The sequence below is a fragment of the Pelophylax lessonae genome (assembly GCF_965119305.1).
Source record: "Pelophylax lessonae genome assembly, chromosome: 1".
NCBI lineage: Eukaryota > Metazoa > Chordata > Amphibia > Anura > Ranidae > Pelophylax > Pelophylax lessonae.
The window spans coordinates 504,977,798-505,005,540 of NC_138768.1; the positions used below are offsets into that span (position 1 = coordinate 504,977,798).

General features: G+C 47.2%; 1 protein-coding gene across 1 annotated transcript in view; it reads left to right on the plus strand.

Annotated features, from left to right (window-relative positions):
• FZR1 (fizzy and cell division cycle 20 related 1) overlaps window positions 1-27,743 on the plus strand; it is a 126,272-nt gene that overhangs the window by 85,793 nt on the left and 12,736 nt on the right. Inside the window, exons 12-13 of the mRNA XM_082243289.1 lie at window positions 18,597-18,701; window positions 23,133-23,225. Of these exons, the coding sequence (XP_082099415.1) occupies window positions 18,597-18,701; window positions 23,133-23,225 (198 nt within the window). The remainder of the gene's footprint in view (window positions 1-18,596; window positions 18,702-23,132; window positions 23,226-27,743) is intronic.

Genomic DNA, 27,743 nt, shown 5'->3' on the forward strand with positions numbered 1-27,743 from the left:
GGTGTACTCTTTTGTTTAGACAATAATGGCTGTGCGTTGAGCTATTTTGAGGGGACAGCAAATTTACACTGTTATACAAGCTGTACACTCACTACTTCATTGACAGCCGCAGTTTTCTGATCCATATCAGTAGGGTTATATAGTGCCCCCTACAGGAGTAGGACACTAGGCAGAAAAAAAAGTTCTGGCTACGCCTATGGGCAGTCCCAGAGGGTACGCCCTCTCTCTTCCTGCATAGGATGTCAGTTTTAATCTGCCTAGTCAGGAGTAAGGACCTAGTTCCTTGCTGGGATCTTTGGTCATGGCCTAAAATAATTTTTTTATGTAGATTTTTTTTTTTAGCTAGCCTTTTCTCCAGAATTTTTCCTGCGAGATCTTCAAGCAACTATGCCGGGCTGGGCAACGGGCTGGATAATCTAGATCCAGTGGTCACCATAGTCTGGCCAGCAAGCACATGCAGGCCTTAGCTCCCCGCTGGGTTGGACGCGACATAGTCCCACTGGACGGGGACTAGCCCCGTGAGTTAAAAATTTCCAGCACGCACACAACAGTGTCTAGGCTTATGTCGCAGCATTCCTTTTTTGCTGACAGCCCCCCACTTTGGTTCCTGCAGCTGGCTGATGTTAGATGGGCTGGCCGGGGGTCCCCCTGTGGGTCCTGGTTACTGCGTTCCCGCCATTTTCCTGTAGCCTCATCTGCTTCTATGGCGGCGGCCATCTTAGTACACTCATTTTCAGCCATTTTGCGGTGGATTATTTGCTGTGAAAGGTAGTGGGTGTGCCTGGAGGCGTTCTTTTGGTGGCAGAGGAGCTCCTCCCTTCACTCCAGGCAGCTTCCTGGCTCACTTCCTTTCATTGAGCCACTGCTGAGACCTCACTAATCCGACTGCTTACCTGGTGACAGTGGTTACTGAGGGTGGTCTCTCGCTCTCTCTGTGGAGGTTTAGAAGTGCGTTCCTGACCTCCGGGGGGGGGGGGGGGGGCACTGTAGCGCTGTGAAGCCACTTCTTTTTATTTAAAAAAAAATTTGCTGGCGGGGTTCCTCAGGTTCAGTATGGACCCTGCAGGCCATGTGTCCCCACCTGACCCCCTCACGGAGGCTGCAGGGCATTACGGATCTCCACTGTCCATCAATGCTTTTTCGGCGATTTGGGAAGCATTTGGGCCCGGGTGGAGGTGGGAGGTGCGCTGAAACGTTTTCTCCACCTACCCCTGCCTCATCAGATGTCTCGGATTCTGAGTCTGACTCAGAGCCGCAGACGTGGGCCTCCCTGCCGGGTCTGTTACCGCACGCCCTGTTTCCTCGGATAATGTGGATGACATTTCTACCTCCCCTGCCATGCATGATACAGGCGCTGGTGGATGCACTGGTTGTTTTGGTGCGTGACACCCTGCAATTTGGAGGACGGCATCCGGAGCAGCTTATTTTGCAGGCATGCCCATGTAGAATGGGACCGTCTGAGACATTACCCTTTTGCGGTGTCTCTGGTAAAGTGGACTGTTGCACCTATAGTGGACATACAGTCTCTAGGCTGGATAGGACTACCGTTGTTCTGGTGGAGCAATCCCTGTCCTTTAAGGACTTTGAGGATAGGATGGCGCGGGCTGTGGCCCGCTATCTGTACTCCCTGGCGGGGTCTGCACTGGGAACAGTGTTCATGATTGCCCTTGCCACGCAGACTCTGCCTGATGGGTGGAGTTCCAACACCGTGTCTTGGTGAGGGGCAAGTCCCTCCTGCCCTGGGGGAGCTGTTGGACCAGCTGGGGCTGCAATTTGTTTGCATAGCCGTGCTGGACACTGCTCCTTTTTTTATATGGGTCACCTGTCAGTTTCGGCGGTGGTTGTCTGGCGTATACTTGACCGTAGTGTTGGTCTGCGGGTCAAACTTCTAAGAAGACCTTAATGGATCTCCCTTTTCAGGGCCGCGCCTGTTTGGCGCGGCCCTGGATGACATCATATAAGGGACTTACGGGGGGTAGAGTGCCTTTCTTCCTCAGGCTAACAAGGGTAAGGGCCTTCGTCGCAGGCTCACAAACAATTTATTCGTCCCTTGGGGACAGTCGATGTGGCAAAGTCCTTCAAGACTTCCTTGGGTGGTTCCAAACTACTTTGGTCTGGCGAACAAGAGATTAGTTTTTTCCAGACCTGCTGACAAGGCCTACTCGGCCTGAAGGTGCGTCCTCACCCATCTATGGGTTTGGCGGATGTCCTTGCTGTTTTTTTCGGACCTGCAGCTGGGTTCAGGTACTCATGCGGTCCAGTTACACGATCGAGTCTCGTTCCGTTTTTTTTCCAGTAGGGTTTTCCCTTCCCATGTACGGCTGTCCCAGGATCGCTTGCTGGCGCTCTTGGGGCAGTTCAGGCTCTGGTTCAACAAGCTGGACCTACTGGCCCTTTGATGGTTCTGTTCGGATCAAAAATTCAAGATGGTATCAGTTCGCACGATGGTGGCTTCCCTACATCAGGGGTATTTCTGTCCTCCATAGACATCGGGTTCTCCGTTTTTGCCATAGGGTAGGATCTCGGTTTGTGGCTTCTGCTACTCGGGTCTTCACAAAGGTGTTGGCTCCAGTCCTGGCGCTGTTGCCGCACCGGGGCGTATGGGTCCTGGTTACCTGGCCGATCTGCTTCTCTGTGTGGAGTCCCCTATGGTGCTAACATCGAATTTGGAAGTCACCGTGAGATTTCTGGAGGAGTTCAGATGGGTTCTGAACCTTCCGAAGTCATCCCTGGTCTCTTCCGTGAGCCTGGACTATCTGGGCCTGACTTTGGACTCGTCTGGGAAAACACTCTTGGAACCTCAGACTGCGGTTCAACTGTTACTGTCCAGCACATGGTCGTCCCTTCGGACCTGCCTGCAAATTCTGGGGCTGTTGGTGTCGTCTTTTGAGACGGTCCTTTTCGCTCAATCCCTCTCGAGGATCCCCCAGAAGGCAATCCTTCTCGAATGGGACTAGAATCCAAACTCTCTGGACTTTCGGATCCGGCTGAGCCAGGTGACCAGGGAGTCTTGATCTGAGAATCTTTCCTCCCCTTTTCACTGGACAATTGTCACCGCGGATGCAAGCCTGTCTGGGTGGGGAGGGGTCCTCGTCAGGTTCTCTTTTCGGGAGTATGGTCCCTGCGGGATCCAGGTTACCGATCAATGTTCTGGAGCTGAGAGCGTTCCGGCTTTGCCTAGTTCACTGGATCGAGCACCTGCAGCTGTCCTGTGCACATTCCATTGACTACGCCACAACCGTGGCTTATATCATTCAGCAAGTGGGCACCTAGGGTGTCCTTGCGGCTTTGGAAGTAACAGGCATTCTTCGTTGGGCAGAGCGCCTTGTTCCAGCTTTCTCCGCTATTCCCTTTCCAGGTGTGAAAGATTGGCAGGCAGATTGCCTCAGTCGACAGGCCTTGGTTGCCGGGGAATGGTCCCTTCACCTGGAGGTGTTCCAGTGGTTGTGCCTTCATTGGGGCACTCCAGATGTGGACCTGCTGGCGTCGCAACCACTGGATAGTGCAGAAGTTTATGGCCTCCTCCCAGGACCCTCTGGCGAGTGCATTGGTGGTGCCATAGGTTCTGTCATAGGCAAGAACTTTCGCTAAGTTTAACGTAAATGATGCTGAGAAGTTTAGCATGGTCACCTGCGCAAGGATGATGCCGGCATGGTCGTGTGAGAGTGATCACGGATGGGCTAAGGTCAGTATCAGCTGCTGTCTGCCTTTCCTTCTCTCAAGTTGCTGCCCAGAATTCTTTGCAGGATCGAGGCAGAAGGGAATTCCGGTCATTCCCGTGGCTACGGACTGGCCTCGCCAAGCTTGGTACGCCGACCTGGTCAGGCTAGCCGCAGACGGTCCTTGGAGACTTTCTCTCAGGGAGGATTTATTGTCTCCAGGGCCTATCTTCCATCCGGCTTTACAGTCGCTGGCTTTGCCAGCTTGGCTGTTGAAGGCCAGGTGCTGAAGGACAGGGAATTGTCTGCTTCAGTGATTCCCACCCTGCTTGAATCCTGGGAAGTGACTTCTAGGATGATTTTTTCATCATACGAGAAAGTCGTGTATTGCGTGGTGTGTCTCTTTGGGCTCTCCCTCACTCTTACTGGTGGCCCGGATCTTTTCTTCCTTCAATGGGGAGTTGATCAAAAGTTGACCTGTTAAGGGTCAGGTTTCGGCTTTGGCAATTTTCTTTCAAAGGCCATTGGCCGCCCATTCCCTGGTGCGTGACTTCTTCCAGGGGGTGCTACACTTGGTACCTTGTATGTGGGGTCCCTAGGGAACATCCCCCATAGATCATCCAAGGCTTCACACCTCAGGCATCCTCCCTTAATCGGGAAGGGTGCAGGGCCTGTAGCAGGCGATGGGGGCCCTTGGAGGGGGGCGCTGATGACGCTGATTTAGCGTTTCGCTGGGGGGGGGGGGGTTAATCCTGGTGGGGGAGCCTGCATAGACAAAATAAAAGGGGTAGGTTCATACACTGGCCTCTATTCATATAGAAGAATCTCTGTGCATAGTATCTGAGTAGGTACTTATTGATCCCAAAATACAATATCTGAAAAAATCAGGGGTTGTGAATTGGATGGACCCGACGAAGTGGATCCTTGACCAGTTCACAAAAAAGGGTGATCAAATATAAGTACCACAGATATACAATAATAATGACAGAGATCCTAAGAATTAGTGAAAAAATAAAATTTGTTTATTAGGCACTTGTGCCTGGTGAAGGAACACATCACATTAGTGAAAACAAAACATAATAAAATCAATTAAAAACACATGAGACAGTGGATGTACATCAACTGAACCGTGAACATAAGAGAAATCATGCGGTGCACCACATGAAGCAAACCAATCATGTAGAATGAGCAATGGAACACTTCTCAGGTCCTGAGGTGGTCAATAGCACAGCAAATAATGATCCTGTGAGTAAAAAAGCATGAAACTGGAATGCAAATGGCAGGATCAACAGGTCTGGAAGGTGATATGAACTCCACTTGGAAAAAATCCAAAATATGAATGAATAATGTCTGGTTCTCCGATAAATGGCTTGTATGATTATAACTTGATGAAAGGAAATTTCCAGAAATAATAGTGGAAGTACAGTTAATGATGGTGTTGCTGGAAGGTGCAAACAGCCCGTGGAAAGTGCACTCCCAAACAGGGAAAACCACTGTTGAAATTGAATGTAGTGCAGCCTGTCCACAGAGTCATGAGATACCAAGCCGCCAAAGTATGCAGAGATGTATCAAAATATAACAGGATATACTCATCCGTGCTGGGCAGGAGGGCGGCGTGCACCGTGGTAAGTACGGGCTTGGTGAAAACAAAGTTCATACCTCAATGCTGGGTAACATGACCCCGCCGGCTCATGCAGTCCTCCGTCGGCACTTACATTCACTGCGTGTCTCAAGCCTCCTTCAGAATAGCGACGTGTGGGTCCGTGTATGCCGGCCCCACGTCAAAACCGGTATGGCGAGCTGTATGCAAAGAAAGCTGAGGTTGAGCCGGTGTTTGGGGGTCTATAGTATACCAGGGAGGTAGGTTCAGTTGAGGAAATTCATCTGACGCTGCTGCTGACTAGTTTCACCGACCTTGCATCGGTTTCATCAGAGCTAGTTACTGGGGGGCTGGATGTGCACTTAAGTAATCACTGATCACACCATCATTAACTGTACTTCCACTATTATTTCTGGAAATTTCCTTTCATCAAGTTATAATCATACAAGCCATTTATCGGAGAACCAGACATTCTTCATTCATATTTTGGATTTTTTCCAAGTGGAGTTAATATCACCTTCCAGACCTGTTGATCCTGCCATTTGCATTCCAGTTTTATGCTTTTTTACTCACAGGATCATTATTTGCTGTGCTATTGACCACCTCAGGACCTGAGAAGTGTTCCATTGCACATTCTACATGATTGGTTTGCTTCATGTGGTGCACCGCATGATTTCTCTTATGTTCACGGTTCAGTTGATGTACATCCACTGTCTCATGTGTTTTTAATTGATTTTATTATGTTTTGTTTTCACTAATGTGATGTGTTCCTTCACCAGGCACAAGTGCCTAATAAACAAATTATATTTTTTCACTAATTCTTAGGATCTCTGTCATTATTATTGTATATCTGCGGTACTTATATTTGATCACCCTTTTTTGTGAACTGGTCAAGGATCCACTTCTTCGGGTCCATCCAATTCACAACCCCTGATTTTTTTCAGGGGGAGCCTGCATGCCGATCGTCGCATCTCTACCGTCCTGTATTACACATGCCTGCTGATGCACGCACTGCTGAGTGCCATCTAATGTAAGTGCGGTCTGTTTTATGAATAAATGCCATACCGATTCCTACAGAGAGCACTAGATGTCCCCTTATTTATCTTTCATGCTTTATGTGGCCTGAGTTCGATATAAGGAAGTGAAGATCCCCTTTTTCTGTGGAACCTGATCTCTCCTGACCCCCCTAGAGAGGATATAAATGCTGTATGAGACCCTTGGTGATTCTTGGGTCTACATATAAGGTGAGAGGCCACGAGTGGAGGTGAAGGGATTTGGCACATTCACAAAGGTGTTTGCATATATCCATCACTTATGGGATTTATTTGAAGGACTTTGCTTGCTTTTTTTACACACGGATTTGTTTGCACAGTTTGAATAGACTGTGTTTTTTCACCTATTAAGGACTTTTTTCATTGTGCATGATTTATTTTTGGCACTGTACACTCACTGTGAACATTTATTGATTGCATATGATTTAATAAGCACAGTTTATGATTTGCTTGATTTTTATTTAGATTTGATTGTTTGCACCTTTTATGAATCTGGTGCTACACTATTGATTTATTGATTTACTGTTGATGTGATTAGTGAGCACATATTTTGGTGGTAGCTGCCGGATATTTTTAGTTTTTGGTGTACTGATTTGGTATTCACAATATTTACATTTTTTACATTTTTTGTGCTGATAGTTTTTATTTGATTTAATTAATCCTGGTAGGGGTCCCTGCCAGGATTCCCCTATGCCTGATGATCACTGGATCCCACAGGGAATCCTGTAGACCGCATGGCGTGCCGTGGTCACCGCCATTTTCCAGTAGATCAGCAGTATTTAGCTCGGCAGACATCTTTTAGTAGTTTCCCATTGAAATGCATTGGGCAGCCATTTTGTTGTGGAACCTTATTAAAATGCATTGAGCGGCCATTTTCTCGTAGTCCAAGAATGATGTACAGCAGTGAGTGGCAAGGCTTTAACTCTAGTGCTGACCCAGGTACTTCCTTTTCCTTTGAAGCTAGTTTTTCTGCACATTTCAGGACGGCTCTGCTTTCCCTGATTATCGGGTGGTGGGGAGTCGATTTGGGTCCCTGTAGGTCACTCTCCCACTCTGCTATATTGCAGGTTAGTGTGCTGGGACTTGTAGTACTGCTGGTGTAGCGGTGTGGGTCAGTTTTCTGCAGTATTCTTAAAGTGACACTGCACTGTCCCCGGGATAACAAGCAGTCCCGGCAGCTAGTCTCCACTACGGATTCCCTCCTTGGTGTTGCGGGGACCTCCAGGTCGCAACGTTTGTCTGCCTTAACGGTCGTTTTGGAAGCCCTGGAGTAGAGAGTTGATTTGGTCCTAAAAAAGTGGACTAGTAAACGCTTACTACCCTCACCTGCCTCATCCTGTATCCTCAGATGCTGAGGTAGTTATGGCCGCCACGGACCGAGGGATCTGCCTAATCGCACTCTGATGGCGAGGATGAAATATCCTCATCTGCAGCCGCGCGGGAAAACGCGCTGGTGGAGGCACTAATGGTGTCAGAGCGTAAAACTCTAAAAATGGCGGATGATTCTACAGCGTCGGGGACGCAGGTGTCCTTTGGCACGCAAATCCCAGAAGTCGGGCAAGGTTTTCCCTTGCCCGGAATTTTTTGACAAAATTGTCACTGAACAGTGGGTAGGGGTGCCTTAAATACATGTTATTGGTGCCAAAGCATTTTAAGGGGCGCTACCCCTTGGCAGATGCTGTGGTCAATAAATGGACCATTCCACCGAAGGTGGACCCATCCTGTCTCTAGACTAAACAAATCTACTGTGGTCCCGGTGGAGGATTCTCCAGTCTTTAAAGACCCTGTTGATAGAGGGATTGAGACTCTGTCCCGCCACTTACATGTGATAGCGGGTTCAATACTTAGGCCGGTCTTTGCTATCACTCTGGTGTCCCAGATCATAACAGAATGGCCAAAGTCACTAAAAAGTGATTTGGAAGCAGAACAGCTTCCCCCGGGTCTTGCAGAGCTAACGGACCAAATGGTCCAAGCCTTACTGTTTATATGTGATGCGTCTTTAGATGCAGCCCTCCTTGCGGCTAGACCATGAGACGCATGGTGTGGCTAAAAAGCTGCTCTGCGGGCCTGGCTTCTAAAAATGCTCTGTCAGATCTCCCCTTTACAGGGGACCGCCTATTTGGTTCTTCGTTGGATGATCAAAGGGCTTACAGGTGAAAAGAGTACTCTTCTTCCTCAGTCCGCTAAGGGCAAGTCTCCATGTCACAGACGGGGCCCTTATTTTTCAGCACACAGGCGGTTCTTTCATGCCTCCGGCACACAGGAGAAGGGATATAAGCCATTTAGATCTGGGGGTTCCAAGAACATGTGGTTCGGTCAGCCGAGAGCAAGGCCCCTCCAGAACTGCAGACAAGTCACTTTCTACATGAAAGGGTGCCCTAACCTGTAACTGGGGTTGGGGGAAGTCTTGGTTTCTTTCCGGAACCATGGACTGCCTTGATTCAGGACAAATGGGTCCAAGAACTGATCCGATCGGGTTACAAGATCGAATTCAGGTCTCGACCATCTTACAGATTCTTTCTGTCCAATCAAATCTACGCCTATCTCCAGATAGGCTAAGGGATCTACGAGAGGCTGTCACAAGGGGTGTTTGTGCTGATTCCCTCTCAGGAACACTTCCAGGGGTTCTTTTCAAACCTGTTCACTGTTCCCAGGAAAGAAGGGAAAGTGCGTCCAATACTGGACCTCAAGGCTTTAAACCGCTTTGTGCGGGTAAAGAAAGGTTCAAATGGAGTCCATTCGCACGATAGTGGTGTCCCTACACCATGGGGACTTTTTGGCCTCCCATCGATATCAAGGACGCATAGCTACACGTCCCTATTTACGCTAGCATTTTCTTCGCTTCACTGTAGGAGAGGAGCATTATCAATTTGTGGCGTTACCCTTTGGTCTTGCCTCCGCTCCCAGGGTCTTCAAGGTGTTGGCTCCGGTATTGTCATTACTGCGACTGTGGGGGGTTGCGGTACTGGGGTACCTGGACAATCGCCTCTTAAGAGCAGACTTGCATTCAGTCCTGTTGGGTGACTTGTCAGTCACTGTACAGACTCTGCAAGAGTTTGGTTGGGACATCAATTTAAAAAAAATCTCTGCTCTGGTTCCATCTTCCAAACTGGATTATCTGGGACTGACTCTGGACTCGACTCCTAGTCTGAGCGAGGGTGTTTCTCCCTCTGTTAAAGCTGCAAAAGTTGCAGAGGGCGATTTGCCGCTGGTTATCCAGCAGTCTGTTCGGACTTGCATGGGAGTGCTATGCCTGATGGTGTCTACCTTCGTGGTGGTTCAGTTTGCTCAGTTCCACGCGAGACCTCTACAAAGAGAAATTCTTGTCAAGTGGAACAAGGATCCACAATCTTCGGACAATTTGATTCGGCTTAGTCAAAACACAAGAAGTGCTCCACTGTAGTGGCTCCATTCCTTTGCTCTGTGTTAGGGCAAGTCCTTCCTTCCCTTGTATTGGACCGTGGTAACCATGGATGCCAGCCTGTCCGGTTGGGGTGGAGTGCTTGGAAAGATGGGTGTTCAGGGGACCTGTACTGTGGAAAAGTCCAGACTACTGATCAATATTCTGGAACTCCGAGTGATAAAGCTTTGCTTGAGTCACTGGACAAATCGTCTGCAAGGTTGTCCGGTTTGTATTTAATCAGAAAATGCCACGGCAGTGGCTTACGTCAATCATCAAGAGAGCACCATGAGTGTCCTGGCGGCCGAGATCCATAAATGGGCAGAAAACATTGTTCCAGCTCTCTCCGCCGTGCATATCCTCGGAGTGGAAAATTGGCAGGTGGATTACTTGAGTCATCAGGTGTTGGATCACGGGGAATGGTCCCTTCACCCGCAGGTGTTTCCCCTGCTGTATGTCCAGTGGGGGACCCCTGATGGGAACCTGTTAGTCTCTCGGCTCAACAGGAAGGTACAGAGGTTTGTGGCCAGGTCTCGGAATCCTCTGGCTGAAGTCAGACGCACTGGTGGCTCCTTGGGGTCAGTATCAGCTGATGGAGATTCCAGTCATTCTGGTGGCTCCAGACAGGTCTCGTCGGTCCTGGTACGCTGATCCGGTAAGGCTGGTCGCAGATGTTAGTCTTTTCTTCCTAAGGTGGTCTCTGATTTCCATTGGAATGAAGACCTTGTGCTGCCTTCACTTTGTCCTAAGCCCAAGCATCCTAAAGAAATTGCTTTGCATTCTTTGGATGTGGTTCGGGAAATTAGGGTTTACCTGGCGGCTACTGAGTCTTTCAGGAAATCAGACTCTCTTTTTGTCCTTACGGAAGGACCTCAAAAATGATTGGCTGCGTCTGCTGCGACCATATCCAGATGGATCAGGCAGACAGTGGTACAGGCTTATTCAATTAAGGGTCAGGTTCCACCTTTCCTTGTAAGAAAAGGCTTTCTCCTAGGGCGCTGAGTGCCTCTTGGACTTTTCGCCATCAGGCGTCCGTAATACAAGTTTGTAAGGTGGAAACGTGGTCGTCTGTGCACGTTCCTAAAATTCTACAAAGTAGATGTGTTGGCATCCTCGGATTCTTCCTTTGGCCGTAAGGTTTTGCAGGCTACTGTTAGAGAGCAATTAGTGTCTTTGAGGGTGTATGTTGTTTCTAGGTGAGCTCCAGTTGTTCCTGGTTGAGCTCCATGTTACCTGGTTGGCTAAGTTTAGCCTTTGGGAATTACGTTCCTTTCTGCATTGTTTTCCCACCCCTCATGTTAATACTGCTTTAGGACATCCCAATGATTAAGAAGAATATGGAGCTGCGTCTGTCGATGAACGATAGAGAACTGGATTTTTGACTTACCCTAAAATAATTTTCTCTGAAGTTCATTGACAGACGCAGCACCCACCCCTCTATTTGAGTTGGGTTGGGGTTACTGCTTGCAACAAATCTGAATCCTATAGTAGAGTAAGTGGGTGTATACCCCCAGGAACTGCCCCATAGGCGTGGTAAAGATTTTTCCTGCCTAGTGTCCAACTCCAGTAGGGGGCAGCATAACCGAATGGTTAAGAAGAATATGGAGCGTCTGTCAATTAACTTCAGAGAAAAGGATTTTACGGTAAGTCAAAAATCCAGTTTTCTCGTCAGCAGTCTATAGCAGTCTTATGATTTCTATCTGTGTGCAGCCGAGCACTAGTTAAAGCTTGTAGGAGGTGTTTTCATTCTCCTCTAACTGTCCTATGAGGCTGCATGACTCCTGACCCTGTGTCTGGACAGTGCAAATTGGACCGGTGCTGATTATACGCACCCTCCCAAAAAAAAAAAAAAAAAAAAAAAAAAAAACCTCTAGAAATTAATCTCAAACTAACTGTGCCCCCAAGACTCTGTACTATCAGGAGATAGATTGGGGACTGTGGAAGAAGAGAAGGATCAAAGAAGATAGGATCGAACAGCCTTTTTACACAATATGGAGTATAATCCCCTTAGGTTCCACAAGTAGTATAATAAGCATGCTTTACTGCATACACAAACTTAAACTGTCATGGGTTTAGTAACACTATAAAGCGCATACATTTACTTCCTGCAAGATTTATTATCAAACCTTATTTTCACTTTAATTTCAGTGAGCCACATCCTTTCTATCCTTCAGTTAGAACAACATTATTTGGCCCTTCCAGCACATCCAGTATTCTGAGTTTCAATTATGTTTTTTGGATAGCGTGGGGAAGGTTTAACACCCCTGTAACGTTTGTTTTGCTGTCTATGTTCATGTTCAGAAGATGTCATCTCACTTTTTGTCCCTAATGACATTTTAATTTTGAAAATTTTGGGTTGTTGTGGAAACCAGGATTGGTGATAAAGCTTCAGTGTAGACACCTTTTTCCCATTAGAACTCTTACAGGAGTAAATTTCCCTTCCTAGGTGTAGATTTCTCTATCGTCCATCGACAGACGCAGCCTCATCTCCATGAGCTGAGTGGGTTTATGCTCCCCTCATCAGGAGTAGTCTAAGCAGGAAAATTTGAATACACACGCCCAGGGGGCTGTCCCTCCAGGCATAAAGCACCACTGCACAACCCTGCACATCAGTTTGTTTTCTGCCTAGAGAAGGAGTAGACCTAGGTTTCCTGCTGGGACTCCGGTCTCAGTTTTTTTTTATTCTTTTCAGAATATTTTCTTTTATTTCTCTTTACTTGCTAGCTAGAGTTCAGGGAAGAATTTCCTGGTGATCTACAAGCAACAATGCCGGCTGGGGGTTCATACTGGATAATCTAGATCCTTATGGTCCCCCTAGTCTGACCTATGAGCGTGAGTAGGTTATAGTTCCGACCTAGGCCTAGCCACGACGGGGCCCCCTTGTCCGGAGGGAAACGAGCCTGCGAGCGGATGCCTCGCCGGGACGCAACGACCTCGAATGCCCTGAGTCGCAGCGTACCCCTTGGCTGGCAGCACCCCCTACTTCGGGTAGGAGGCAGTCTACCCAAAGCGGAGCCCACCCAGTCCATGTTGTGGTGAGTAACTGTGCCCCTCTTGCCCCTGCTGGCCTTAGGGGGATGTGGGCCTTCCCCTGGGGATAATGGAATTGTGCCTCCCAAGAGATCCCCCTGGTCTGCCCGGTGCCTGGTCTGTGTGTCCTTCCCTCTCCCTGTCCCTGCAGGGGCTGTGTGTCTGGAATGCTCTGGGGGGGGGGGGGGGTGACATGGTACCTTGGGTTTGCTGGTCCCTGTTGTGGTTCCTGAGGCCTTCATGTGCCGGTCCCGGCACAGCCATTTTAGGTGTGGGTAATGGAATTTTTTTCCCCATAGACTTGTGTGGGGCAGCCATTTACCCTGCAGCTTCCTATTGTTTTGTATGGGCATCCATCTTTGTGTAGCCCTGGTACTATACTTGGCAGTGTATCCCTATCAGGACGACATCACTTACTGTGTGGTCATTTCCTGCTGCTGAGCCAAAGTCACTTCCTGCTTCTCTTTCCATACTGTGGAAGATTCAGGAGGCTGTGTGTCTGAGGTGGTAAAGTATTGAGGATCCCTGTGGGAATATCCTTGCAATTTCTGCTATCAGTTTGGTTTAAAGTGGCTCCCTGCAGACCGCTGCGATCGGTGGTGGATACTGCGATTGGTGTTCTTAAAGCTACAGTACTCCGTTTTTTGCAGATTACACTATGGAGTCCCAAGCTGGAATTTCACCCTCAGACCCACTCTGTGCGACTCCTGGACAGTCCAGATCGCAGTTGCTGGCCGCGATTTCAGCTGGCCTGGAAAGCCTGGCGACTACATTGATTTAGTCATGAAAAAGGTTGAAGCCGTAAACAGCTGCTGCCTTCTCTATATGTGAAGGTGTCCTCTGATTCAGAGGCTGATGTGGTTGCCCCGGATGCTCCCCTTCCTGAGGGGTCGCTTTCCTCAAAGTCAGATGGTGAAGAGGACCTGTCAGCTGCAGCGTGGGAATGCGCTTTGGTGGAAGCCCAGATTATTTAATTGTAGAATACTTTAAAATTGGCAGATGAGCCCACGCCGGCAGGGACGCAGGTGGCTTTTGGCTTTCAGAAGTCTCCAAAAGCTGACAGTGTTTTCCCTTGTCTCGTCATTTTTCACGATATTGTGAATGACCAATGGCTGAAGCGTTAAGCACGTGTTAGTGGTGCCAAAACGCTTTAAACGCCGGTATCCTTTTGCTGAAAAGGTTTCCAACCATTGAACGGTGCCACCTAAAGTGGACCATCCTGTTTCCAGATTTAAAAAATCTACTCTTGTGCCTGTGGAGGATTCCCCAGTTTTTACGGATCCAGTGGACAGGCGGGTTGAAACCGTTTTTTGTGTCTGTGCCTCACAGACGGTGACAGAATGCATTAGGGGTTTGCAGGAGTCTTTGGACCCCAAGACTGTTCCTCCAGAACAGCTGGAACTGTTGGACCAGGTGCTCCAGACTCTGGTGTTCCTGTGAGATGCGGCTCCCCTGGTGGCCAGGGTCTCGGCCGTGGAGATTGTTTTAAGACGCATGGTCTGGTTGAAGAGCTGGTCGGCTGACCAAGCTTAAAAAGCCTTAGCTGATCTCCCCTTTCTGGGAGACAGGTTGTTTGGCAACTTATTGGATGAGTTGATCAAGGGCTTGACTGGCGGGAAGAGTACTCTAATTCCTCAATCCTCCATGGGTAAGACACCCTGTCCTAGGCGGGGTCCCTCCTTTTCTGCTCATAAACGTTTTTTTCGTGCATCCGGGGAGCAAGAAAAAGGTAAGACGTTCAGAACTTCTGGAGGTGCTAAAAAACCCTGGGGCAGGTTCAAGGCCGGTCAGTCCGGTGCTGCAGACAAGTCCTCTTCAGCATGAAGGGGCACCCTCACCCGTCTTAGGGGTGGGGGGAAATCTGCCCTTCTTTCAGGAACCCTGATCTTCCTTCATTCAGGACGAATGGGTTTGCAAACTGGTTTGTTCCGGGTACAAGATCGAATTCTGATCCCAGCCAGGGGACAGGTTTTTTCCAGTCAAATCTTCACCAGTCTCCGTAGCATTTGAATGATCTGCGGGAGGCTGTGCGTGATCTCCTGGCTCAAGGGGTGATTGTGGCAGTTCCCCAACAGGGACGCTCTTAAGGTTTCTATTCAAACCTGTTCACCGTGCCCAGAAAGGAGGGCAAGGTGCGTTCAATCCTGGACCCATTCGGTCGGTGGTGACATCTTTGAATCTGGGATTTTCTGGCTTCCATCGATATCAAAGATACATATCTCCACGTCCCCATATTCGAGGGACATCAGTGAGGGCCACTTTCAATTTGTGGCATTACCCTTTGGTCTCGCCTCGGCTCCCAGAGCTTTTTACCAAGGTCCTAGCCCCTGTGCTGGCCTTGTTGCGTCGACGAGGTATCTCCATTGTGGGGTATCTGGACGATCTCCTGTTGTGAGCACTTTCCCATTCGGATCTGCTGGAAAATATCTCCATCACAATTCGGACCTTTCAGCACTTCGGGTGGACGATCAGTGTCACCAAATCTGCCCTTATTCCGTCTTTTGCAGTTCACCTATTGGGGGCTGATCCTTGACTTAGCTCTGGCGAGGGTCTTCCTTCCCTTGGACAAGCTTCAGAAGTTGCAAAGGGCGGTCCAATTGCTGATGGAGGCTGATCAGTCCTCCTTGCGGGCTTGCATGAGGGCCCTGGGTCTGATGGTCTCAAAGTTCGAAGCAGTCCCGTTTGCTCAGTCTCACATGAGACAGCTGCAGAAAGAGATTCTGTCACAATGGAACAGAGCTCCTCGGTCATTGGACCAGAAGATTCGGTTGAGCCAACTCACTAAGTTGGCTCTCTCTTGGTGGATCCAGTCACCTGTCCTGTGTCATGGTAAGTCCTTCCTGCCGGTGTTTTGAACAGTGGTCACCACGGACCCCAGCCTGTCAGGCTGGGGTGGAGTGCTGGGGAAGCTTTGTGCTCAGGGGACTTGGGTGTCGGAAGAGTCTTCCTCGCCGATCAATATTTTGGAGCTGAGAGCGATCAAGCTCTGCCTGCTTCACTGGACGAGTCGGCTACACGGCTCTCCAGTTTGGGTACAGTCGGACAATGGCACGGCCATGGCTTACATCAATCGTCAAGGGGGCACCAGGAGTGCCCTGGCAGCCAAGGAGGTGGCCGAGATTCTGCTATGGGCAGAACACAATGTGTTCCAGCTCTTTCTGCAGTCCACATCCCCGGTGTGGAGAATTGACAAGCAAATTACCTGAGTTGTCATCAGGGGGAGTGATACCTGCATCTGGAGGTGTTTCCTCTCCTCTGTGTCCGGTGGGACACAGTGGATCTGTTTGCATCTCGCCTCAACAGGAAAGTTCAGAGGTTTGTAGCCAGGTCTCGGGATCCTCTGACCGACGCCTCAGACACTCTTGTGGCTCCTTGGAGTCAGTATCGCCTGATCTATGCCTTCCCTCTGCTCGTTCTCCTGCCAAGATTTCTTCGCAGGGTGGCGATGGAAGGAATTCTGGTTGTTCTGGTCGCCTGGTCGTGGTCCATGGCATCTTCCTTTGCAGGGAAGATCTACTATCTTAAGGACCAATCTTCCAGGGATACAGGTCTTTCTGATTCGTTGATTCCTACCCTTTTCAAGGCCAGGAAGTCAACACCTAGGAAGATCTATCATCGTACATGGAAATCGTACATTTCTTGGTGTGAATCGCTGCAGCTGCACCCTTGGTTGTTTTCTATAGCTAGGATTCTGACCTTTTTACAAAAGGGGGTTTAGCAGCGCTTGGAGTTGGGGACTATCAAGGGCCAGGTTTAGCCTAGGCTATTGACTTCCAACGTCAGTTAGCTACTCATGGTTTGATTCGCACCTTCGTTCAGGGGGTGCGTCATCTGGCCCCTCCGAGGAGATCCCTGTTACCGCCGTGGGATCTTAATCTGGTTTTGTCTGTTCTTCAAAAGCCTCCTTTTGAGAATATTAGGGAGATTTTTCTGCTTTCTTTGTCGCAGAAGGTTGCCTTCCTAGTGGCTATCACTTCTGCCCGCAGAGTCTCTGAGTTGTCGGCGTTGTCCTGTCGTCCGCCTTATTTGTTGGTCCACAGGGATAAAATGGTCCTCCGACCTATTCCGTCCTTTCTTCCTAAGGTGGTGTCAGATTTTCACCTGAATGAAGACATTGTGTTGTCTTCCTTATGTCTTAAGCCTAAACCGTCAGATAAACCTCCCTCCCACATAAGGGTTCGGGCGATAAGGGTTTATCTGATGGTTACGGAGTCCTTCAGAAAGTCGGACTCTTTGTCCTTCCGGACGGTCCTTGCAAAGGTTTGGCTGCAACCAAACCTTTCGATCAAGGGTCAGGTTCCACCTTTCCCTGTGAAGGCGCATTCTACTAGAGCGTTGAGTGCCTCTTGGGCTTTTCGCCATCAGGCCTCTGTTGTACAAGTTTGTAAGGCAGCGACTTGGTCGTTTGTGCACACCTTTACCATATTTTACGAGGTGGTTTTGTTTGGCTACTTCGGATGCCTTTTTTGTCCACAAGGTTTTGCAGGCTGCTGTTTCATAAGAGAATGTTTGTTTCTACTTCTCTTTGGGGTCTTTTATCTGGGTGAGCTCCTGTTGTTTGGTTAAGATCCATGTTGCCCGGTTGGCTACATTTAGCCTTTTGGAGTTGACGTTACTGTCTGGTTGCGTCTTCCCACCCCTCATGCCTCTACTGCTTTGGGACGTCCCACTCAGCTCATGGAGATGAGGCTGCGTCTGTCGATGGATGATAGAGAAAATAAGATTTTTGTAAGATCTTACCATAAAATCATTTTCTCTGATGTCCATCAACAGACGCAGCACCTGTCCCTCTGTGGTTGGTTCTGTTGTCTTCACTGCTTTTAAACGAAACTGATGTGCTGGGTTGTGCAGTGGGGGTTTATGGCTGGAGGGACAGTGTCCTGGGCGTGTGTATTCAAATTTTCCTGCCTAGAGTACTCCTGATGGGAGGAGCATAAACCCACTCAGCTCATGGAGATTAGGCTTCGTCTGTCGATGGACATCAGAGAAAAAGATTTTATGGTAAGATCTTACAAAAATCTTATTTTCCTCTCACTTCCTGTTGTCTCTCTCGGTTTGTTTGTTAGTAGGAGTCGTTTGTAAGTTGAATGTTTGTAACCCGGGGACCGCCTGTATTTCTAAATAGATTCAGTAGGTTGTTGTGCAGGGCAATGAGTTTGCGAGATAAAGTCCTTCGTTTTCCTGTTAAGACCCACTTCACTAAAGCAGTGAGTACTACTTGGGCTTTAGGTCACCAAGCCCTTGTGTCCAACTGCTATCTAGTCTTTTGTACATACTTTCTCTAAGCCATATATGGGTAATAGGTTCTCCAAGTGGCCGTTTGTTACCCCTGGTTTCCTGCACTTGTTGGGCTGCTTCTACTGTGTGCGTGGCTGGTGTGCCCACCCTTAAATGGGCAGGCCATCAATTTTTATGTGCTTAGAGTCCTTCTCTTCTGTAGGTGGCTGTAAAACCCTAGGGTTCTTAATTATCATCAAGCTTTGGCCCTCAATGGACAACGAGAATCAGATTTTAGGGTGTGTATTAAGAAAACAATTTTTATCAAGGTCTTTGTTTACAGAATTTTTGCACTGATAAACTTATGTTTCATGTGTTTCTGCCTTTAGGTAGTTGCCCAGCTTACATTAAAAGGCAGATGTTAAAGACATTTTAAAAATGTGTATTGAGGGACTTTGTGGGTTTTTAGTTTTCAAAACAGGCAGTAGGGTCTTGGGGTGTACCTAAACCTAGGGTCTTAGCAGCACAGTGTCAACCAATATTCACAATAACTTGAGAACTAGTGCAATTTTAGCTCTACTTTTTTATTTTAATTATTAATATTGTGGACTCATATCTTTTTTTTAATTTATAAACAGGTGAGCACGCATGGCTATTCTCAGAACCAGATACTTGTATGGAAATACCCATCTCTAACACAAGTGGCAAAACTCACTGGACATTCCTACAGAGTTCTTTATCTTGTAAGTGCATTTTCCTTCTTGTAGTAAAACATACACGAAAGATAATCTCCATGTTTTACCATTATGAGCATTTCCTGCTTGACTATACCCATCTAATGTACAGATAGACTTTTTTTTTTTTTAGTTAAATATTCTCAAATATATAATTTCCTAGTTTTTATGTAATAATTTCCTTTTTGACATTAAAACAACCTACAGTTTAATAGACTATTGCACTGCATTTGGGGGTTGATGTCGATTTTTCCATTAATAGGTTATGATGCAGAGATTCTTATGCATCTGTCTTTCATAAACTTATTTTGGCAGATACTGCTTTTTCAGTTACCAGTTACATGTATACCAATTGTCCCTAAATTTATTATCGAAGCCCACCTTAAAATATAAACTAGATTAAACGTGAGCGAAAATGTTTCTAGAGTTTTTGAAACGGAAAAAAAAAATCTGACATGTACCGCTTCCCCACTGTGTTCAGAGTTTTAAAACATGCTTGGGCTGAATTTGCACTTTATATTAAAAAGAAAAATGGGTAAGAAGTAAAATAAATAGGTGAACTCGCAATGCTACACCAGAACTACCGCAATTTCATTATGGTAATCCCAGACTTCTGGCAAGATCAACAGGTATTTCTCTTTCGTTCATTGACAGACACAACTTTTCATCTTCTTGACCATTGGGTTATACTGCCCCCTCCAGGAGGAGGACACCAGGCAGGAAAAAACAAAACTTGACTATGCCTATGGGACAGTCCCAGTCTCAGCTATAGACAATCATTTTTTTTCTGCCTAGTCAGGAGTAAGGATCTAGTTCTTTACTGGGATCTCTGGGATCTCTGGTCCTGGATTCGTCTGTTGGTCTGTGACAGAAGTCCGCTTCATTTTGATTGAGCCTGATTGAATGCTGTCTCCTTTAGTCCATCTGGTAAGAGGCTGCATGTTTATACCTTCCTGGTGGTGGCTATACCGGCAGCACGTTTTTGATTTATCTTCACGGGGGGATCGTTTTTAGAACTTTGTATCTCCTCTGAGCGCGGCTAACCTATTTTGAATTTCTGATCATCCTTTACCAAGAGGACATTGTGTCTGCTGCTCATTTGTTCTTTATGGACTCTTTTTGTACTTCCTTTCAATACGTTTGATATTTTTATGTCCTAGCGCAATTTATTCTTGTATATTATAGATTATATGGACTAACCCGGACATTTGAGCAATCTAGCTCGATATGATATATTTTCATCTATGTCTGTGAGTAGCCATTTTTAAATGTTACACGAATAAAGCCTGTTATTGAGGATAATGCGCTAGGTCGGTGCGCCCTTACTTTGTTTTCTTTGCATTAAGGATGCCTACCCTGACATTCCAATATGTGCTAGTCACCAACGCTCCCATGGGTGAGGAGCATTATCAGTTTGTGGTGTTTCCCTTGTGTCTCTCCTCCGCTCCCCGGGCCTTCACAAAAGTGTTGGCCCCAGTGCTGCTAGCATTGTTGCATCCGCTGGGGGATTGCTTTCTCTGAGTACCTGGACGATGTTATGCGAATGGAGTCTCTGACTGCTCTGATGGACAACTTTGAGATCACTCTGTGAACTCTGAGGGAGTTTGGTTGTATTATGAAACTTCAGAAGTCTGCTCTGGTTCCGTGCACAAGACTGGACTTTCTGACTCTGGACTCAGCCAGATTGTTTCTTCCTCTGGAAAAACTCCAGAAGTGGCAGGAGGCAACCCAGCTTCTGTTGTCCAGCAGACAGTCATCCCTCCGGGCTCGCTTGTAGGCACTGGGCCTGATGGTGTCTACCTTCAGGGCAGTTCCTTTTGCACAGTTCTACACGAGATCCCTGCAAATAGCGATCCTGGGGAAATTGGACAAGAATCCTCAGTCTTTAGACAATCTGATCCTGTTGAGCCAGGGTACGAGAGGGTCCCTAATCTGGTGGCTTCGTTCCTCGGCACTCGACAGGGAAAATCCTTTCCTCTCCCCTGTACAGTTGTCACCACGGATGCCAGCCTGTCCGGTTGGGGAGGCGTCTTTGGCACAGATCGTGCTCAGGGGGTCTGTACTCTTCAAAAGTCCAGCCTGTCGATCAATGTACTGGAACTCCAAGTGATCAGACTTTGTCTAGATCATTGGATTATTCATCTTCAGGAGTGCCCGGTATGCATTCAATCGGACAATGCCACGGCCGTGGCCCTTGTCAATCACCAAGGGGACACAAGGAGTGCCCTGGCGGCTCGGGAGGTAGCCGGTATTCTAAGGTGGGCAGAACGATTCGTTCCAGCCCTCTCTGCTGTGCACATTCCAGGGGTGGAACATTGGCAAGCAGATTATCTCAGTCGACAGGCGTTGGAGCAGGGGGAATGTTCGCTTCATCAGTTGTCTCTGGTGGGGTATTCCCGATGTGAACCTGTTGGCCTCTCGTCTCAACAGGAAGGTACAGAGGTTTGTGGTACCGCCTCGGGATTCTGTAGCCGACGCCACAGATGCCTTAGCGGCTCCTTGAAGCCATTATTGTCCGATTTACATCTCCCCCCCCCCCCCCCCAAACTTTTGCCAATACTCCTGCGCAGGATCAAGGCGGAAGCGATTCCAGTCATTCTAGTAGCTCCAGACTGGCCTCGCTGGTCTTGGTACACCGATCTAGTATGGCTGGTCGCCGTTGCTCCTTACAGTCGCTGGCTTTAACGACTTGGCTGTTGAAAGACAGTTGCTGCAGTTTGTCTGAATCGGTGATTCCTACGCTGTTTAAAGCTAGCAAATCTACCTCTAGGAAGAACTACCATCGTACTTGGAAGACGTACATTGCGTGGCATGGCTTGCTGCCTTTAGGTGGCTCAGATATTGGTTTTCCTCCAACAGGGGGTTGAGCAGCGCCTGGCCTTGAGTACCATCAAGGGCCAAGTTTCGGCCTTAGCTTTTTTTTTTCAATGTCCATTCCTTGATGCATACCTTTATCCAGGTAGTTCGACACTTGGCTCTTCCAGTGCGGTCTCCATTGTCTTCGTGGGACCTCAATTAGGTGTTGTCAGTTCTTCAGAAATCTCCTTTCGAAAGTCTTTGTGAGGTTCCTCTACTTAGGTTGGCTCAGGTGGTGTTCTTTTTGGTGGTTATTACTTCTGCGCACAGGGTGTCGGAGCTGACCACGTTGTCTTGTGCACCTTACATGGTGGTTCACAGAGATAAGGTGGTTCTTCGTCCCTGTCCGTCCGTTCCTTCCAAAGGTCGTCTCTGATTTCCATTTGATTGAAGACCTTGTGTTACCTTCCCTGTGTCCCAGGCTTAAACATCATAAGGAATTTGCCTTGCATTCCCTGAATGTGGTTCGGGCAATCGGTGTACCTGGCAGCTACTGAGTCTTTTAGGAAGTCAGACTGACTGTTTGTACTCATGGATGGACCTCGAAAATGGTTGGCTGTATCTGCTGCGACCATTTCCAGTTGGATCAGACAGACAGTGGTTCAGGCCTAGTCAATTAACGGTCAGGTACCTCCTTTCCCTGTTAAGGCACACTATACTTGGGCGCTTAGTGCCTCCTGCGCCTTTCGTCATCCGGCGTTAGTGATGCAGGTTTTCAAGGCGGCCACTTGGTCGTCTGTGCACACTTTCACAGAGTTTTACAAGGTGGATGTGTTGGCATCTGCGGATGCTTCTTTTGGCCGCAAGATTTTGCAGGCTGCTATTTAGAGGACCTGGTCCTCTTTGAGGGTGCAATGTTTTTCAGGTGAGCTCCAGTTACCTGGTTGGCTACGGTTTAGCCTTGGAAAATTTTTCTTGCTGTTCCACCCCTCATGTTTGACACTGCTTTGGGACATCCCAATGGTCAAGAAGATGAAGAGCTATGTCCGTCAATGAAGGAAAAATAAAATGGGATTTTTGACTTACCGTAAAATCCATTTCTCTGATGATCATTGACGGACACAGCACCCACCCCTCTGTGGAGTTGGCTTTCTTCTTGACACTGCTTGTAACAAAACTAAATGCCTATAGCTGAGAGTGAGAGTATACCCCCTGGGACTGCCCCATAGGCATAGAAGTTTTTTTTTTTTTCCCCTGCCTAATTTCCTACTCCTGTAGGGGGGCAGTATAACTCAATAGTCAAGAAGACCAAAAGCTGTGTCAATCAATGAACTTCAGGGAAATTGACTTAACGGTAAGTCAAAAATCCAATTTTTTTTCTTGTACTTGCAGAAAAAAATTACACATCAAAGGAATGATCAGCTATATATTCCAGTTTTGTTGTTGGGATACCTTAATTTGTAAGTTTGGTTGTTTACCTTTGGTCATATAGAGAGGCACTAGATTCCCTATGTTATCACAAAATGTTTTACTTAAATTTTGTGTATTTGGCTCACATCCGATCACTTGAACATGAAAAAAGATGTCCTTTTGTTTTACTTGTAGAACTATTCAGTTTATATTGTAATCCTCTTCTCGCCACAGGCCATGTCCCCAGATGGTGAAGCCATTGTTACAGGTGCCGGAGATGAAACATTAAGGTTCTGGAATGTTTTTAGCAAAACAAGATCGACAAAGGTAAGATAACTGGCAGTAATTGGAAAGTGAACAGCAGAAACTTGTTAAATCAAGTTGCACTGTTGGACAACTCTATGGCTTAGGCAGTCCATATACAGTTGTGCTCAAAAGTTTTTTCATACGGTGGTTACGATACAGTATGCAGATAACTTGAGTGAGCAGGCAAAACTTATTTTATTTTATGGGATTCCTATTCAACTGTAGGTCATAACAGAATGGCACAATCCTAAAACAAAACATTGCAAAAAAAGTAAGCTGTAAGGCATGTCAAGGTGCGTTATCGGGCATATTGTAACCAGGCTTTTTGTGGCAGTAAGAGCTTTTTTCTGTCAACTCGACCATGCAGCTTATTTTTGGTTAAGTATTGTGCTCCTGAAACAACCACATTGTCTTTTTTTCAGAACAGCCTGTATCTCTCCTGAGGTTACCTGTGGGTTTTTCTTTTTATCTTGAACAATTCTTCTGGCAGTTGTGGCTGCAAACTTTCTGGGTCTACTGGACCCTGGCTTGTTATCAAGAGATCCCCAATTTTCCACTTCTTAATAAGTGATTGAACAGTACTGACTGTTATAGGCTTTGGATATCTTTTTAAATCCTTTTCTATGTTTATAAAGTTCCCATACCTTGTTACGCAGGTCTTTTGATAGTTTTTTTCAGCTCCCCATGGCTTAGTATCTAGTCTGTATAGTGCATCCACTTGAGAGCTAAAAAAACAAATTGACAATTTTTACACAGACACAAATTGCAATTTAAAAAGCTACAGATGTGGGAAATTAACCACTTAAGCCCCGGAGGATTTGGCTGCTCAAAGACCAGGGCCTATTTTGCGATTCTGCACTGCGTGACTTTAACGGACAATTGCACGGTCGTGCGATGCTGTACCCAAATTAAATTGACGTCCTTTTTTTCCCACAAACAGAGCTTTCTTTTGGTTGTATTAGATCGCCTGTGCGATTTTTACTTTTTGCGCTATAAACAAAAAAAGCAACAATTTTTAAAAAATATTATTTTTCACATTTTTTTTATATGAAATTCCCAAAAAAAAAAAAATGTAAAAATCAATTTTTTTTTAACATTTTAGGCCAATTTGTTTTCTGCTACATATTTTTGGTGAAAAAAATTGCAATAAGCGTATTTTGATTGGTTTGCGCAAAAGTTATTGCGTTTACTAACTAAGGGAAAGATTTATGTCATTTTTATTGTTTTTTTTTTTTTAACTAGTAATGGTGGTGGGACAGAAGATAAGAACCTCTCGAAGGGGTCACTGACATCGCTTACACAGCAATCTCACAGTGTGCTCTATCCCAGGGAATTCATCATAGATTTGAGGGGGGTATAAAGAAGCATCACATAACGTAAACCCATATAAAATTATTTGAACGCAGTAAAATGGTACTTAAAAACAAAATGGATAAAGTAGCTGGTGTAACAAATGATCTGTTACAAGCGCTGTTTTCGGAATGCAATGCGTTCCACGGACGAAGTACGAAGGCGGGAGTGACGCGATGACGCTCTGCGCGTTCCGTCTAAATGACTTTTTCCTTCAAGGTGTAATTGTCCCAGTTCCGATTTCGGAATGTTTTCAGGGGTTTTTACTCAAACCTCTTTACAGTTCCCAGGAAGGAAGGCAAGGTACATCCAATTCTGGTCCTCAAGGCTCTAAACTGCTTGTGCGAGTACAGAATTTCCGCGTGCAGTCCTTTCACGTGGTAGTGGCGTACTCAAGTCAGGGGGATTACTTCTCATTTCTATCGACATCAAGGACGCCTACCCGCACATTCTAATATGTGCTGGTCGCTGGTGCTTCCTCCGTTTTGCCGTGGACGAGGAGCATTATTTGTGGCACTGACCTTTTTGTCTCACCTCTGCACCTCGGGTCTTCACAAAATTGTTGGCCCTGGTGCTGGCGTTGTTTGAGTCAGTGGGGGATCTCAGTACTGGGGTACCTGGACGATCTTCTGTGAGCGGAGTCTCCAACTGCTCTGATGGACAACTGGAGATTGCTCTACGGACTCTGAGGGAGCTTGTGGGATTCTGAACCTTCAGGAGTCTACTTTGGTTCTGTCCACCAAAACTGGACTATCTGGGTCTGACTCTGGATTCGGCCTCAACCAGATTGTTTCTTCCTCTGGAAAAACTCCAGACATTGCAAGACGCAATTCAGCTTCTATTGTTCAGCAGACAGTCAGCCCTCCGGGCTTGCATGCGGGTGCTGAGCCTGATGGTGTCCACCCTCAAGGCGGTCTGTTTGCACAGTTCTACACAAGATTTCTGCTAAAGAAAGCCAACGTGGTACCAATATTTAAGAAGGGGCCGAGATATATCCCGGGTAACTATAGGCCGGTCAGCCTAACATCTGTAGTCTGCAACATTTTGGAGGGGATGTTAAGGGACCACATACAAGACTTTATGTAATGAAAACGGTATTATAAGTAGTAATCAGCATGGATTCATGAAAAATCGTTCGTGCCAAACCAATCTATTAACCTTCTACGATGAAGTGAGCAGCCACCTAGATAAAGGTAAGCCTGTGGATGTGGTGTATCTGGACTTTGCAAAGGCCTTTGACACCGTTCCCCACAAACGATTACTGTACAAACTAAGGAAGGTAGGTATGGATCAGAAGGTGAGTACCTGGATAGAGAACTGGCTCTAGGGGAGAGTACAGAGGGTGGTGATTAATGGGGAGTACTCGGATTGGGCGGGTGTGGAAAGTGGGGTCCCCCAGGGTTCTGTCCTGGGACCAATCCTGTTTAATTTATTCATAAATGATCTAGAGGAGGGGATATCGAGTACAATCTCAGTATTTGCAGATGATACTAAACTAGGCATGCCAATATCTTCTATGCAGGATGTGGAAACCTTGCAAGCAGACCTGAACAAAATAACGGGGTGGGCAACTACATGGCAGATGAGGTTTAATGTTGATAAATGTAAAGTAATGCACTTGGGGGCCAGAAACCAGAAAGCAAGCTACTCACTAGGGGGGGAACCTCTGGGTGAGTCTAGGGGGGGAACCTCTGGGTGAGTCTAGGATGGAAAAGGACTTGGGGGTACTGGTAGACAACAAGCTTGGCAGTGGCATGCAATGCCAAGCCGCCGCAAGCAAAGCCAACAGAATACTGGGATGTATAAAAAAGGGGATTCACTCCAGAAATAAAGAGATTATTCTCCCACTCTACAAGACTCTGGTCCGGCCACATCTGGAGTATGCTGTCCAGTTCTGGGCACCGGTCCTCAGGAAGGATGTGCTGGAACTGGAGAAAGTCCAGAGAAGGGCAACAAAAATAATTAGGGGAATGGAGGACATCAGCTATGAGGAAAGACTACAAGCACTGAACCTTTTCTCTCTGGAGAAAAGACGATTGAGGGGGGATATGATATCAATGTACAAATACTGTACTGGTGACCCGAGCATAAGGAACAAACTATTCAGAGAAAGGAGATACAATAAGACACGTGGCTACTCACTAAAACTAGAGGAAAGGCGGTTTAACCTTAAAGTGCGTAAGGGGTTCTTCACTGTAAGAGCGGTAAGGATGTGGAATTCTCTTCCACAAGCAGTCGTATCAGCAGGGAGCATTGATAGTTTCAAAAAACTATTAGATGGACACCTTAAAGACCACAACATACAGGGGTATACAATGTACGGTTAAAAGCAAACACACACACACGCATCATAGGTTGAACTGGATGGACTGTTGTCTTTTTTCAACCTCACTAACTATGTAACTATGGTGAAATGGGACAAGGATCCATGGTCTCTAGAGGTGGCTTTGCTCTCTGGCACTTCGACAGGGAAAATCCTTTCTTCCCCTGTGCTGGACAGTTGTCACCACGGATGCCAGCCTGTCCGGTTGGAGAGGTGTCCTCAGCACAGATGTGCTCAGGGGGTCTGGACTCTTCCAATTTGATGTTCTGGAAATCTGAGCGATCAGCCTTTGTCTTGCTCATTGGAAAATTTGTCTTCAGGAATGTCCGGTACAAATTAATTTGGACAATGCCACGACCGTGGCCCGTGTCAATCACCATGGGGGCCCAAGTAGTGTCATGGTGGCTCGGTAAGTAACCAGCATTCTAACGTGGGCTGAGCGATTCGTTCCAGCCCTCTCAAACTTCTGCCACAATTCCTGTGCAGGATCAAAGCAGAAGAGATTCCATCCAGACTGACCTCACCAGTCTTGGTATGCCGGTCGGGTTCGGCTGGACACCGATGCTCTTTAGGGACTTACTCTCAGGGAGGATCTGCTATCCCAAGGACTGATCTTCCATCCTGCTTTACAGTCGCTGGCTTTGACAGCTTGGCTGTTGAACGCCAGGTGCTGAAGGATGGAGGTTTGTCTGAGTCAGTGATTCCTACACTGTTTAAAGCTAGGAAATCTACTTTTAGGAAGATCTACCATCGTATGTGGAAGACGTACATTGTGTGGTGTCTCTCTTGGGGTTCATCCTCGCACCTTCTCAGTGGATCAGATCTTAACCTTCCTTCTGCGGGGGGTTGCACAGAAATTGGCCTTG